This window comes from Onychomys torridus, chromosome 6 (genome assembly GCF_903995425.1).
Source record: "Onychomys torridus chromosome 6, mOncTor1.1, whole genome shotgun sequence".
Lineage (NCBI taxonomy): Eukaryota > Metazoa > Chordata > Mammalia > Rodentia > Cricetidae > Onychomys > Onychomys torridus.
The window spans coordinates 129,300,072-129,312,515 of record NC_050448.1 but is presented as its reverse complement, the minus strand read 5'-3'; the positions used below and the strand labels follow the sequence as shown (position 1 = coordinate 129,312,515).

The following is a 12,444-nucleotide window of genomic DNA, read 5'->3' as shown; positions in this document are numbered from 1 at the left end:
TAGATGGGAGTCAGGAGGGCAAGGGAGGAAATGAGAGGAGAGGAGGGAGGGTAAACTGTGGTTGGTATGTGAAATAAATGAAAAAATATTACTAAAATAAAAAAGAGTTGCAGTGGTCACGGGTCTCTTCACAGCAATAGAAACCCTGACTAAGACACCATGTCCTTGCCAATCATGTGTGCTAACTGCTCTATCAGTGGCATCCTCTGAGACACCCGAGGATAACCAAAGCATTCTCTGCTTCGACTGTGATCTATCTTCAGAGAAAGTTTTCTCTTTTAAATAACTTGTCATTTAGAAGTGGCCATTGTGCCAGGAACTGAGGTAATGAGCTCACATTTGTTAGTTCATTTGACTCTGCTAAGGCTGTGTGTACTGTCATATAAAGATTGAAGAGAAGAGGTCCAGGTCACCAAGCAAGGGTCACCAGTCTGCTCACCTTCCTGGATGTCCTGCAGATTTTCTGGAGGGGGAGGTGCTCAAACCATCTTTGCCTCTCTTTTTTGTGTGTGTGGGGGTACTTTTTTTTGGGATTATAATTACAAAATTTCTCCCTTTTCTTTCCTCACTCTAAACCATCCTATATACCTCCCCCTGCTGTCCTTCAGATTCATGGCTTCTTTTTTAATTAATTGTTATTATATGAATATATGTATATATCATATATATTTTTCCCCAAATATAACCTGTTCAATCCATATGCTGTTACTTGTGTTTCCCTGGCATACTGTCTTAGTTAGGGTTACTATTGCTGTGAAGAAACACCATGACCAAAAGCAACTTTGGGAAAGGGCAGGAACCTGGGGGCAGGAGCTGACTCAGAGGCCATGGAGGAATTACTGCTTCCTGGCTTGCTCATCATGGCTTGCTCAGCCTGTTTTCTTATAAAACCCAGGACCACCAGCTCAGGGATGGTCCCACATCAATCCCTAATTAAGAAAATGCCTTACAGGCTTGCCTATAGCCTGATCTTATGGAGTCATTTTCTCAGTTGAGGCTCCCTCCTCTCCAGTGACTCTAGCTTATGTGAAGCAGATGTAAAATTAGCCAGCACACCTGCTAAGACCATTTGTTAAAGCAGCAGCTTAAAGTCTGTGATCTTCATCAAACTTTCTTATGAGATACATGTGTCCTCCAAGGCAGAGGAAGGTGGAGTGAGGGCAGACAGCTTGCCTGCAAGCGGGCAGTTTGAACAGGGCTCTGGCCTTCCAGCTTCTTTCCTGTGGTTCCCTCCAGGTCTCTCAGAGTGTTCAATATTCTCATCAACAACACGGCCAACTCCTGTGAACACTTGGTCTCTGTCTGATGGTGTGAGAACCAACTCATGACCCCCAGTCACTTATCAGCCCATGTGCTTTTCCTGACTCCACGTGGACCAGCCAACTAGGGCATTCTTTATAGTACATGTTTTGGATGGTAATTTAAAGAGCTTTCACTACCGGGATGCAGAAATCTGTGCCCTCTGGGCATATCCTTGTAGAAATGAGTGTCTGTTAGCAGTGTTGGTTCGGGAAGGCAGCCTTTCCTTGCTGTCTGTCACATACAGAGGACCCACTTAGGACCCAGAGAGGACCAGGGACTTGTTTGCCTCTGGGGTAAATCTGCCACAGTGCCCTTTGTTTTAAAATGTGACGGTTCAGGTTGGATGGTTGAGAAGAACCTTCTTAGATTTCCAAACTTAAGAGGAAAGCTAATACATAACTTGGTTGTTGAAATTCTAACCAAGTTCTCCTAAATTCTAAGACTTTAGCAGTGAGTAGCAAAGTCCGGTGTGTCTCACACTCTGTACATATGTAGGTAATCAGTGTACACTGCATCTTTATGTATATAGACATTTTACTAACACCCTTGCAACAGGATGCAACATTCACAACTGCATTATGTTTATATGAGGTATGGTACACATGTTGTGCACACGCCACATGGTGTGAGGACTATGGCTTCTTTCCTGTAGACCAGAGGTGTCCAGTCTTTCAGCTTCTCTACCTGTCTGTGCTTTCCGACTGACAGCCAATCAGTCATGGCAAGAGAAGCCCTCCACAGAATTCTGCAGTGCCAAAGGCTAGCCCGGGGCACTTCCAGCTGCTTTCGAAGAATCCTTTGATGGGCCCCATGCCTCTAGCGGGACGGTGCCAAACGCAGCAGCCGCTAACTTTTTGGGAAGCGGCACATCTGCTGGTTCTCTGATGGACTAGCGCAGCTGGAGGCCACCTTCTATCCCCGGGGTGCGAAGATCCGGGTCTGCTCCAGGCCGGGCTTTGCAAACCTTGATCTGCAGAAGGGGTTTAAAAAAAAAAAAAAAAGCCAAGTAGTAGCAGCAGCAGCAGCGGAGTAGCAGGCAGTTGCGGGCCGCACGGAGGACACGTGACTCGGGGCGGGGCCTCGTGCGGCGCCAGCCAGTGGCGGGGCTCCGGGGTGGGGCCTGGGCGCGCAGCTCCCGCGGGCCCGGCTCGCTCTGCGGGAATGTGGGCTGGAGTGGTCCCGCTGCGGGGCCGAGGTGCAGCAAGCCACAGGGTCGATCCATAGCGCCATGGCCTGCATCCTCAAGGTAACCGCTCGGCCGCGGGCGGCATGCGAGCTCCGCCCGCCGGGTGCGCAGAGGCGTGGAGCCCGCCGCGGTCCCGCCGCATCCTTAGCCCGCTCGTCTCTTCCTGGCGTCGGCTTCCTTTTTGTTCCTTTGGCCAAGGCATCGGGGTGGGAGACTATGCAACGTGCATTGGGCACAGCCTCCTTGCCTACACTGCTGCTGGCTGGCGCCCGCCTGGAAGGACCTGGGCAGGGAGCGCGCGGCAGTGTGCCGAATGATGGGGATGGCAGGCGGAGCAGGGTGCTCCGAGCCTTGGGTCAGGGCAGCCCGCGGCCTGTGGGGGGCCACGGGCTGAAAAGGAGTGGCCCGGCATGGGTGAGGGGCACAGTGTTTGGGAAGAGGAGGAGGTGCGGAGAGCTTGCAGCCTTTGGTCCTGGAAACACAAAAACTTCTGGGTCCACAGGTAGACCTGTAGGAATGAGTTTTTCTGGGGAGCTAGCTCTAGGTGACAGTGGAACAGTTGGAAAAGTTCATCAGATGGAAATGTGTGGAACCTTGAAGCTCCTTATGCTCTCCTGTGAACTCATACTTAGGCTCACGTGTGAACGAGAACTCACAGTCCACCTCTGTTATGCTGCATTCTTTCACCAGGTCCCGGTTCAGTAAGTGTTCTGAGTACCTGCCTTAGTTAGCCACAGGGTTGAGGACTTTGGGTATACCTACTTGGTGAGGACCTTCCGTGGGAAGACTGTTTACAACCCACTGGGAAAGTTCACCTCCCACCTCTACCCTTTTCTGTTTTTTCCTTACTGCTGTTGTTCAGCTGCCCAGCCTGATACATGGATCAAAATGTGAGCAGCGTGAAGGTTCCCCATCCCTGAGAGAACACAAAACTGTGGTTTCCAGACCGGAGGAAGTGCTGTGTGACCAAGGACAACATCCTAGTGGGCGCTCTCTCTCTCTCTCTCTCTCTCTCTCTCTCTCTCTCTCTCTCTCTCTCTCTCTCTCTCTGTTGTGTTGTGCCACAATGGAACTTGATGTAACATCTTGGACCACTGGTCTAGTGAGCCCAAATCTCCCAGCATGCCTTCCCGTCATGAAGCAAGAAAATAAAACACTTCCCATGACTTTCCTGAATTTCCTGTTTGTTTTGGAGCACTTTCCAGGACATGGCCAAAGGTGGCAAAGTCAGGGGGACGTCAACCATTGGTACTACAGCATGAAACTGCAGCATGAAACTCGAAGCTGTGGGCTCAGCACAGGGTCTGGAACTAGGCCACAGTGCCACCTCTATTTATTTGCTAAAGGAAATTGAGGAGCCTGGCACATACTGTTGGTCATCTTTCCCCTACAGGTTTCTCCCCTGCCTTGTATCATCTGTCTTCCTTTGTATGTATGTGTGACTGGTGTGTGATTGAACCCGGGGCCTCACACATGCTAAGCATATGTCTGGTCACTGAGTTATATCCCCAGACCCCTTGATGCATCTTTAGTGCTCACCCAGGGTCCCACACAGACCTGATCCAGTTCTGTATTGGTCACTTTCTACACGGAGGTCCTAGCTGAAGCGCCTCCTCCTTTGTCTTCATCCCCTAACCAGAATGAAGAAGAACAAAGAACAAAGACACTCTGCTCAATTCTGGCTCTGCCTCTTCACTTGTGTAGCCTTGGACAACTACTTACACTTCCCTGAATACTGATTTCCTCAACATGAGATCAAAGTAATCACACACTGTGTCATGTTGCTGTGGGGATGACAGAGTGGGGATGAGAGACTTTGTACCAACAGGTGTGTGACGTCACTTTTTCCTGATGTTCAGTCATGGAGAATTAGTTAAGATGAACCCTCAGTCTTTTCCACAGGATGTGGCTTTTATTCTTCACAAGTCCTTAAGGGCTGGTGTCCTTGTTTGCAACTCTGCTTTCTAGGGAAAGAAACCGAGGGTCTTGAGTTAGGGGCAGAGACCTGCGTTCAGACCCAGATCTGAAATAGTACTCACAGGTTAAAACTGTTCCCAGGGGTGAAACTGTAAGTGTTTCTTACACCAATCAGTCCTTGCCACCTTTTAGCAACAGAGTGCCTTTTTCTGTGTGTGATATTTTGACTCTGCGACATGGTGTGTGGCCTGTAACTGTATTGGGCCATATTCATGGCTATTCTGGGTTGTTAGTAGTCTGCTGGGTGAGGCTGGACCTGCTTGGTCTTAGATGGTCTCTGAGGATCCTCTTACCTGTGCTGTGCTGTCTTTGAAAAGCTATACATGTGACATGGGGGGTGCTGGTTCCAAACAGGGACTGTGCAAGCTTGGACTCCCTTCTCCCAAAGCATAGAACAAAAGGTAGCGTTTAGAATAAATTTTTAACAGTGTTGTAGTGAACAGGAAGTTATTGTTGTGTTTAATGAAATATTTTCTGCAACATTCTGCACCTATGTGGGTGTTGGAAACTGAGCCTGGGCCTAATGGTCAAGCAGGGCAGGTTAATAGGGGAACAGCATATATATTTTATTAGATCTTCATATTCTTCTGTGTGCATATATGTACATCTTCTCCTGTGAATGTATGCATGTGTGTAAATATATATATATATTATTTATGTCTTCCCCATGTGTGCATATGTATGTGTGTGCATGTGTGTGTGTGTGTGTGTGTGTGTGTGTGTGTGTGTGTGTGTAATGCATACTCAAAGGGTGCACTGGTTAGTTGGTTTTTTTTTTTTTTTTTTTTTTTTCTCTTTCAACTTGACACAAGCCAGGGTCATCTGGGAAGAGGAATCAAGATTGAGAAAAAGCCTCCATTAGATTGACCTGTAGGCAACTTTGTGAGTCATTTTCTCAGGTGGTGACTGAGGTGGGAGGCTCAACCCATGGTGGGTCGTGCCACCCTGGGCACATGATCTGAGGTTGTACAGGAAGCAGGCTGAGCGAGCCATGGTGAGCAAGCCAGTGAGCAGTGTTTCCCAGTGACCCCTTCCTCAGTTCCTGGCTCCGGCTTCCTGCTTTAGTTCTTACTCTGACGTCTCTCAGGGGTGAAATGAAATAAACCTTTTCCTCCTCAAGCTGCTTTTGGTCATGGTGTTTATCACAGAACTAGAAAGAAACCTCAGATAAGGGGATAGGTCTGCGGGTAAATGTCCCATCTTAACAAAGAGTGATGTATTACGAAGCCATGGGAAAGAAGAAGCAGCAGGGCTTGGGCTCTATGCTATGGGTGCCAGCAAGCGACACGGGCAAAGAGTGAAGATGTTTGTTTGGACATGCTTATCTTGGTCTTGACCCTCTAATGATAGGAATGTTCTATTCCTGGTGTAAGGAAGGTACACTTTTCAAATGAGTGCTTTTCAGAAGAATATTAGAAAGAGTGAAATAGCCAGGGTTTCTGAAAAGCAAAATGAAACTTGGAGGGAGTCGGTAACAAGTCCTATCAGGGGATAGCCAAGCCCGGCTTCCCACCGGCTGCTGGAGCTGAATAGGATTTATTGACCTGGAGCTTGTGTTTTAGAAACATTTCTTTTGTGGACAAAGACTTTAAAATATTTTCCAAGAAGATTGTGTCATCCTTTCTACCTATGAGAACCCCAAAGGAGAGAATCAGGTTGTGCTTTCATGGTTGCCCATACAACAAGAACAGGAGTCTCTGAGAGGGAAAGCTGGTATGTGGCAGCTGACGTTGATCTTTTTGGGACACTGAACTGTCCTGTGGAGGCACTGTGCATTGAGGACCCATCTATCCCTGAGTAGGGACCATTCTCACAGAACTGGGATCCTAAGAGTCATTTACACTGTGGAATATGTGCCCATTCCTCATTGCAAAGACACTGACCATGTGGGGTTTAATTACGCCTCTAACTTTTACCGACTGAACCACAGAAAGTTTTTTTTTTTCTTTTTTTTTTTTTTTTCAATTTTTAATTTACAGTACTGTTCCAGTTTCCAAAATGGGGGTGACCCTGCATCCCTCAAAGGGCCATTGTAGGGGAAGTGAGAATATCCATGTACTGGTTATTCTGCAGGAAATGACAACCTCAGTCACAGTGGGTTCATTTCCTGTCGGCCTGAGGCTGCTTTTCAGTGAGCCCTCAATTCATCAGCTGCTGCTTTCTCTCAGAGTGAAGTCTGCAAGGGCTCCCTACGAATCCCCAGCCTCTAAAGAGAGAGCACAGAGGGGGTACATGGGGTGTTTAAGAGTCTTTGAAGCCAGGCGGTGGTGGCGCACACCTGTAATCCCAGCACTCGGGAGGCAGAGGCAGGTGGATCTCTGTGAGTTCGAGGCCAGCCTGGTCTACAGAGTGAGGTCCAGGACAGGCACAAAGCTACACAGAGAAATGCTGTCTCAAAAACCAAAACCAAAAACAAACCAAAACAAAACAAAAAAGGAGTCTATGGAATTTACTGGACAAGAAAACTCGTTATTTTGCAGTTAACTTGTAGTTATCAGTGGAGCTAAACTTTACATTCACACTAGCCATTTATCTTCCTGTCTGAGCTAGTTTTCCTTCTGCAGTGATTTGTCCTTATAAATTTATCCCGTTGATAAACTGCATCACTGTGCTGCAAGGTTACCAACTTAGTATGTTCTCACTCAGTCTTCCATCTCCCGCCCCAGACCGGATCCCGGGCCACGCTGCCGCTTCAGTGTTCGTGCAGGAGCAGCTCTGAGTTCTGCCCCTCACTCTCTCTCTCCAAAGCCTAGCATTTGAGTGAGCTCCTTTCGTGGCAGCTCTTTACAGTTCTTCCGTTTTCCTCATTGTTCTACAGAGTGGAGGTGGGGTGGTGCCCATCAAACCCTTTACGCTTTGGATGCTTATCTTGGCTCTCCTAACCGCGGGGTGAGAATCGGGCTTAGCATGGCCTGCAGGTTCCTTTAGCGTCTGGTTCCTGTCTCCATAGCTTGCTCTCCACTGTCCATTCACTCCTGGTCCACACTTGCCTGCATGAACCTCACTCTGGCAGCATGGGGATTACTAGTGTATTGAGCTCTGGGGTCAGACAGCCTGTCCCCGCCGTGAGACCGAAGCCTCAGTGTCCTTATCTCTGAAGTGGGTATGACAAAAGGGGCTACAAAGACTGGAAAAGTGACATTTTACGAAACAGGAAGATAGCATCCGTACGTCCTTGTGACTGCAGCTGTTAGCTGTGGTTTTCATGCTGTTTCTCTGTAGGAAATACCTGACCTCCCTATCTACAAAAGTTAGGCTTCTCAGTCAGCATGTGCTCAGGGTCACATCTGGGAAAGGTATCCTCTAGGCTCCTGTAGCTTTAGTGCCTGTCTGTGTAGCTGCAGGGTTGTAGACTCAGCTGGCTGATCTCACGGGGCAGGGTGGTGCCTCCAGGGGGCCAGCAGCCAGCCAGGACTCACCCAGCATCTTTAGAGGACCCTTACTTTCAGTCTACAAGGATCACATGCTGTCAGGGATGTAAGTGGTTAAACTACTAACGAAAGTGTGCAGAGTGCTTTGAAAGGTAAACTGTGGGGTGGCGTGTACAGGCTGGTGGTGGAGGGAGTTACTGGTGAGAGCCAGTGGAGAGGAGACCTTGTCTTACTCGGCATGCCTGAGAACTGACCCGGTTTTCGCTAAGTGATCTCTAATTGCCTGGTGGACACATAAAATGGTGTCACTGAATTGGTTTGAGACTCAGATTATAGACATGAGCATAAAGTGCCAGAAGGCAGCTTGCTGTGACATGGATGTTGCAGCCTAATGGACAGCAAACAGCAGTCTGTCACTCACTCAGCTTCTCAAATGTTATCAGAGTCTTTCTTTTAGTCCTGTGACTCTTTATAGAAAATTCAGGGTGAACTGAAGTCTGGAGCTGGAAGGGGAGACCACGAGTGCAAGGAAGAGAGCTGAGGTAGGAGCTACCTAGCTTTGTCGGGGTCATTTAAGCTCATTTTAATTAGCAGAAACAAGCAAAAAAAAAAAAAAAAAAAGTCGGCCAGGGCCGGGCAGTGGTGGCACATGCCTGTAATCCCAGCACTCGGGAGGCAGAGGCAGGTGGATCTCTGTGAGTTTGAGGCCAGCCTGGTCTACAGAGTGAGTTCCAGGACAGGCTCCAAAGCTACAGAGAAACCCTGTCTTGAAAAACCAAAAAAAAAAAAAAAATTCAGAACAAGCAAATAACAGACCAAACCCTTCCAACCAAACACGTAGGCTAAGAGATAGAGTATGGTTCTCTGCAAAGTGTGAGGTTTCACTGAGCTTGGGATGTCACAGAGGCTACAAAGCACCAGGTATGAGGAGCCCTAGGAAACCCCACTATGTAAGCAAGAAAGGCACTTTGTCCAATCCATTTGTGATGGTACTTCAGACCACTGCCAGGCAAGGCCCAGGTCCAGGGGCTGCCTGACTGGGGGATGGTTTTGCTGTGTGTGTTGGTATGCTGTGGGGGATGAGTGTGCTCTGGGTGTGAGGGTATTCTGAAGGCAAGCATGCTCTGGGTATGTGAGTGTTCTGGGTGTGAGTGTGCTCCAGGTGTGTGAGCATTCTCTCTCTGGGTGTGAGCGGCTGTAGGCAGTTCTCTTTGGATTAGTGATGACAATAGTGGTCGCCAATTATTGAACAGCCGAGTTGCTTGGCTGGTGCTTAAGCTAAGAACACAGTAACAAATAGAGACACCACAGTCCAGGAAAGCTAAGTAACTTGTCCTGGGTCTCAGCGTGGCAGAGTGAGGTTGACCCCTGGCCTATGTGGCTGTCAGAAGCCCCTATGACCTTTATTGGCAATAAGGAGAATGGCCTTATTCACCATCTTCTGTCCCAGGTCACTTGGTGTGGATGACTTTGCACGTGTCTGTATTCGGGTCTTCCTCAAAGTTTCCTATGTGATTTTGGAGCTAGAGGAGGGGAACAGGCAGGGCCTGAGGAGACAGAGGAGGCTGTAATACTGTGTCTAAGAGTGAACAGCCTCTTGACTTACCCCAATTCAACCAAGGTGCAGCCGCATGTGCTAGCAATTTGAGGGGGAGAGGAAGGAGGGGCTTGTGGGAGACAGGAAGGAGGTGAGAGGGTGAGGGATGTGACTGAGGGAGGGAGGGAGGGAGTAGGGTAAGAGAGAGGGGTAGTATAGAATGAAAGTAACCCAGGGCCCCTCCAGGGCTCTGAGAAGAGGCCCCAGAATTTAATTTATTTATTAGATTCATTTTTAAAAGTCTCAAACTGTATGATCCTCAGGTTCCATCACTCCATTCTGCCTGAGGTCACGCTGGAAATCCAAAAGAATTGTGCATTCTCTGTGCAGCTCTCAAGGTGCTGTGGAAGTGGGGAGCAGAGCTGCCGACCCAACCTACTGTTGCTAAATGCTGATATCATGTTTCCGGGGCATGTGCTTTTGTGTGTGTGTGTGTGGGGGGGGTTAGATCTGAGGGTAGCCAAAGCCACTGTTTGAAAGTGACTAAATCTCCCCAGAAGGAAAATCTCTAGCTGTTGGTGAGCATTTAAGATGGGCTAGACCTGAGGGTGGACATGCATAATTCTTTCGTGTTTCCTGCTTTAGGTAAAGAGCAGAGAGGCCTTTCTCTAAGTGGAGAGAGTAGATATACAAATGCTCCCCGAATCCCAAGAGGCCCATTATTCAGGTTGTGGATAACCCAGCTGTTAACTGCCAGACATTCCGATGTATACCTTTTATGCACGTTAATGCCAATTATTGCCTCAGTGAGCCAGGGGAGGAAGGAGGGCTGAGTCTCAAGGGTTCGTTATGCTCCTCCATAGCAGCTCATCACAGGGTCAGCAGGAAGAGGGTGTCAGGAGGCTCAGAACGCTCTCACTGTTGCTGTCCGGCCCTCCAGTGAACAGGTCGTTGGGATTTTGAACAGAGTGCGAGTGTCTCAGTTAGAAACCTTGGCCCAGGACCGCAAGAGACTTTAATAAACTGCAGCCTCCAGGTAGGTGACAGTCCTTACTATCTCCAGCCACTATTTCATTTCCTGCAAGACGTGGAGGGTAGGTCTACAGCATCTGGTCCTTGAGAAAGATGGGGGAGGGGACCCCAAAAAGAGTTGTTGGAGAGAGGGCAGGAAAAGAGGCATCTTATTCCTGGAGTGTTTACAGTTTGGTGCAAAAGCCATTTATGCACCTAGTAAATACAATCTGTACTCACTCACCCATTGTTTTGTGACAAGACTTTTCCTGGGGGGGGGGTGAGGGTGGCCGTGGAATCAACGCACATATCTACTCACTTCAGATAAGGACCCCATGATAGACCAAAGTATGGGTGCCACTGAAGTCCAACTTGGTGAACCATGAGTTTTATTGGGGTTACTCACAGGAATATGGGTGAGGGGTTACTTACAGGAGCAGAAATGACTCAAGGACAGCTGCATCACCAAGGCCCACCCCAGCATGGGTGATAGCTCACAGAGTGCGGAACCTGGAGCACAATGCACAGCCTGCAGGCAGCTCAGCAGCTGGAGAGTGCCCTTTCCCTGGCTCAGTTGGTCAGATGTCGTCCTGGCAAGCTGCTTGGCTGGTCTGAAGAGCTCTCAGCAGTCATTATTGTTTGCTCTTGGAAGGAGGGGCAGAGAGTCTGGTTAGTTTCAGGGACTTCCTGAAGCTATTTTGAGTTGCTTACTTCCTGTCTTAATACTTTGTCTTAAGGAGGTTGCTTCCCTGGGATGGGATGTTTCGTTGCTGGAGGACACTACTTTATAATACCCTTTCTCCTACTCAGATTGTAGTCTGCTCAGCTTGGAAACTGTTGCATTTCAAATCTTTTCTGGAACAGACTTATTTTAATTTTAAAGGCTGTTTTATGTCTTAGTGAAGATTGTCTTTGGTCTGTTTCAAAAACTGTGTTTGAGCCTTGCTATGAGAAGGTTAGGATCGCAGGGGAAATGGAAATGAAGTGTGAGCTGGGGATGAGGATCCGGGACTGAAATCTGGTCAAGCAGTCACTGTAGATTTAAGAACTGGAACACACAAATGACCGTTTTGGAGGCTGCTCCTCTTTGGGGGACAGGCTGGGTTTGAGATTGTGCCAAGCAGGGCAGTGAGTGTCAGGCACTCAGGTGTCTCTGTGGAGTGTGGTGACAGGAAGAACGTGGGGTATAGCTGCAGCTCTCCTGCCTCTGAGCCCCACTCCAGTGTGGTCGCTGTGAACAGCACATGCCCTTGTACAGCTCTCTCTGTCAGAAACCATGCAGCCAACAGGTGCCTTTCCTTCTGCCTGTCTCTCCCTCCTCCCCTCCATCTCCCCCCTCACCTTTGTCTCTTTCTCTTCCCTTCTTTCTGTCTTCCCCTCCCCACACACCCTTATTTTCTTTCACTGTGTAGCCTCAAGGCAGTGAGCCTCTGCCTCTGAATGCTGAGTGCACAAGCCATGCCACGTACACCTTTCTGAAAAGACATATTAAAAATAAAAAATGAACCATGTAGAAATTTATGTAACATATTTTATTTAACCCAAATTATCAGAAATGTCTTCAATAAATGATCAGTATATAATAGTGAAATATTTATGTACCTTTTGCATATTCCAAGTTCATTGTATATTTTTTAATCACAGTATGCCTCCATTCAGGTGCTAAGTTTTTCTTTGATATTTTTTATCAATATTTAATGGTTTAAAGAAGCAGATTCATTTATTTTCCAATAACTAAATGGAGCACCTCATTTTTGATTATACATTGATTAAAATGAAATTGAATAAACAATGTAGTTTCTTAGTTGTACCTGCTAGGGTTCAATGCCCAAAAGCCACATGTGGTTACCAACTATTCCTTTTTCCAACACAGTCCCCATTGGGAGGGGCTGCAGAACTTAGACATTGAGCGTAGTGTAAGGGACTATGAAAAGATGCCCCTCAGATTGGAACTAGAGGCCACAGCTCATATGATGGTGACATTCTCAGAAAGGAAAGGAAGGCAGACTAGAGGCAGATCATGAATGCCTGACCCAGGGACACATGTGAACCTTTGTGCA

At 48.0% G+C, this 12,444-nt stretch overlaps 1 protein-coding gene across 2 annotated transcripts in view; it reads left to right on the top strand.

The window, feature by feature from the left end:
* Positions 1-2,418: 2,418 nt before the first annotated feature.
* St6galnac3 (ST6 N-acetylgalactosaminide alpha-2,6-sialyltransferase 3) overlaps positions 2,419-12,444 on the top strand; it is a 516,606-nt gene continuing 506,580 nt past the window's right edge. For both annotated transcript variants that reach the window (XM_036191009.1, XM_036191010.1), the window contains exon 1: positions 2,419-2,548. In XM_036191009.1, coding sequence (XP_036046902.1) covers positions 2,531-2,548 — 18 coding nt within the window. In that variant the 5' untranslated portion in view covers positions 2,419-2,530. The remainder of the gene's footprint in view (positions 2,549-12,444) is intronic.